Raw genomic sequence first — 2,507 nt, 5'->3', positions numbered from 1 at the left:
CTAAATTTTTCATCGCGAAATGTCTGCTAACGTCGAATCTAACGCCGATGTAGGTGATGCGCAGAAGACAGCCGCTTCCAAAAAATCTGCCGCCGGTGGCAAGAAAAAGTCAGCGGCCGCCGCAAGTACAAAAAAAGTCGTAGAACATCCGTCCTACAACGAAATGGTTCGCCAGGCTCTCGTCGCTCTCAAAGAACGCGGCGGATCGTCCAGGCAGGCCATACTCAAGTACCTCATGGCAAACTTCAAGGTCGGAAGCGACGAACACTCCGTCAACACCCACCTCAAAGTAGCCCTGAGGAATGGCGTCAAGTCGGAAACGCTAAAGCAGTCGAAAGGATCTGGAGCCTCAGGCAGTTTCCGCCTCGGTGCCGCCAAAGATACCAACAAAACTGTCGCCAAGCCGAAAAAAGACGTTGTCGCCATAAAAACCAAAGCGGCTGCCTCGCCAAAAAAAGTTACAAAAGTGGCGGAAGCGACAAACAAACGTCAAAAGTCTGTTGCAAAAAAGGCGGCTCCGGCTAAAAAGGCAACGGCATCTAGCAGCACAAAGAAGCCAGTCGAAAAGACTTCCAGTGTCAAGAAAGCCGTAAAGAAACCGCCTGCGGCCGCCAAAAAGATCGCTTCTCCAAAGAAACCGGCTAAAATAGTTAAAAAACAGCAGGCCAAGGAATCTAGAAAACCAAAATCGGCCACCACCAAAAAACAGGCAAAGCCCACCGCCGCGGCCAACAAAAAGAAGACTAGCGGCAGCAAGAAAACTTCAGTTTGATGACGAGAACAAATTTAAAAAAATTAACAAACGGCTCTTCTCAGAGCCATCAATGAAACGATGATATCGAGCCTCTCTTTCTTCAAAGCTCTCTTGTTTTTTATTATTACTCCGTTGTCTTTTTTTATTCACGTTCCGCTCGTTTACCTAAAAATGGGGAGCATAAGAGAGTAAATTTGTAAAATATGTAATTTCATACGCACGGTTTACGCGGTTAGCATGAGAAACTGATTATGAAAAATTTCATTTTTGTCAGGAAAGTATGTAGACTGAAGAGAACTGTTGCAACATTTCTGCCTAAGCTATTAGGCTTTTATGCGATTGCTATTTTTTCACTAAAATCAAATTTTCTGGTGCAAAATGCAAATTGTAATAATTAATAATACTTTGTCGATAACCGGCTACAATAGTTAAAAAATCTAAAGGCCAAGGAATCTAAAAAACCGAAATGGGCTACCACCAAAAAACAGGCAAAGCCCACCGCCGCGGCAACAAGAAAACTTAAACAAATTTTAAAAAAATTAACAAACGGCTCTATCAATGAAACGATGATATCGAGCCTCTCTTTCTTCAAAGCTGTCTTGTTTTTTTATTATTACTTTGTTGTATTTTTTACGTTCCGGTCGTTTACTCAGAAATGGGGACCATAACTGAATAAATTTGTAAAATATGTAATTTCATACGTACGGTTAGCATGAGAAACTGATTATGAAAAAGTTTCATTTTTGCCAGGAAAGTATGTAGATTAAAGAGATCTGTAGCAACATTTCTGCCTAAGCTATTTCATTTGTAAATTGATAAATACCATCCACATGTTTAATTATAAATACAGCTAATTGATTGTTTTTACTCCGTTGTATTTTTCGTTCCCGTCGTTTACGCAAAACCTGAACGTCTGACCTTTAATTGAATAAATTTGTAAAATATGTAATTTCATACATACGGTTTATTACACGATTAGCACGATTTCACTTTTGTCAGGAATGTATGTAGGTTAAATTATTCGTAAAGCAACATTTAATTTGGAAATTGATAATTAATTACCATCCAAAAGTTTAATTATAAAAACAGCTAATCAAGGTGCTAAATTAGAGAAATGTAATGACGTCAAAAAATTTCCAGTAATTGCAAATTAATTAAAATAGTTTAGAAACTCACAATATCACGTTAGCATTGTTTGCAGCACGTTTACACGATTGGACTAAAACCACGTGACCGAAGCGCTTTCTATTAGGTCGGCTCACCTCGTGTCTATATAAAATGTTGCCTACTGCGTGCTTCCAGTATTCTAACTAGATTATCGATTCCTACTCGTTGCTTTTACGTTCAAACAAGTTGCAGACAGTATGGCAAGAACCAAGCAGACGGCTCGCAAGTCAACCGGTGGCAAGGCACCTCGCAAGCAGCTGGCCACGAAGGCTGCCAGAAAAAGCGCTCCGGCTACCGGAGGTGTCAAAAAACCTCATCGTTACAGGCCTGGTACAGTAGCTCTCAGAGAAATCAGGCGCTACCAGAAAAGCACCGAGCTGCTCATCAGAAAACTGCCCTTTCAAAGACTCGTTCGTGAGATAGCTCAGGATTTCAAGACCGACCTTCGCTTCCAGAGCTCGGCAGTCATGGCTCTGCAGGAAGCAAGCGAAGCTTACCTGGTCGGCCTCTTCGAAGACACCAACCTCTGCGCCATTCACGCCAAACGCGTCACCATCATGCCCAAGGACATCCAGCTCGCCCGCAG

The 2,507-nt window shown here is 41.9% G+C and overlaps 2 protein-coding genes across 2 annotated transcripts; both read left to right on the top strand.

Moving 5' to 3' along the window:
- Window positions 1-121: 121 nt before the first annotated feature.
- On the top strand, window positions 122-598 carry HELRODRAFT_144973 (hypothetical protein; the record flags this gene model as incomplete). Its single annotated transcript, XM_009019441.1, has 1 exon — window positions 122-598. A coding segment is annotated over one exon (477 nt), but the record flags the coding sequence as incomplete, so codon positions are not given.
- A 1,520-nt stretch (window positions 599-2,118) lies between these two features.
- On the top strand, window positions 2,119-2,505 carry HELRODRAFT_79133 (hypothetical protein; the record flags this gene model as incomplete). Its single annotated transcript, XM_009019440.1, has 1 exon — window positions 2,119-2,505. A coding segment is annotated over one exon (387 nt), but the record flags the coding sequence as incomplete, so codon positions are not given.
- Window positions 2,506-2,507: the final 2 nt, after the last annotated feature.

This window comes from Helobdella robusta (assembly GCF_000326865.2).
Source record: "Helobdella robusta unplaced genomic scaffold HELROscaffold_24, whole genome shotgun sequence".
NCBI classification, from domain to species: domain Eukaryota; kingdom Metazoa; phylum Annelida; class Clitellata; order Rhynchobdellida; family Glossiphoniidae; genus Helobdella; species Helobdella robusta.
The sequence above is the reverse complement of the archived record's forward strand: the minus strand, read 5'-3'. Positions and strand labels throughout refer to the sequence as shown.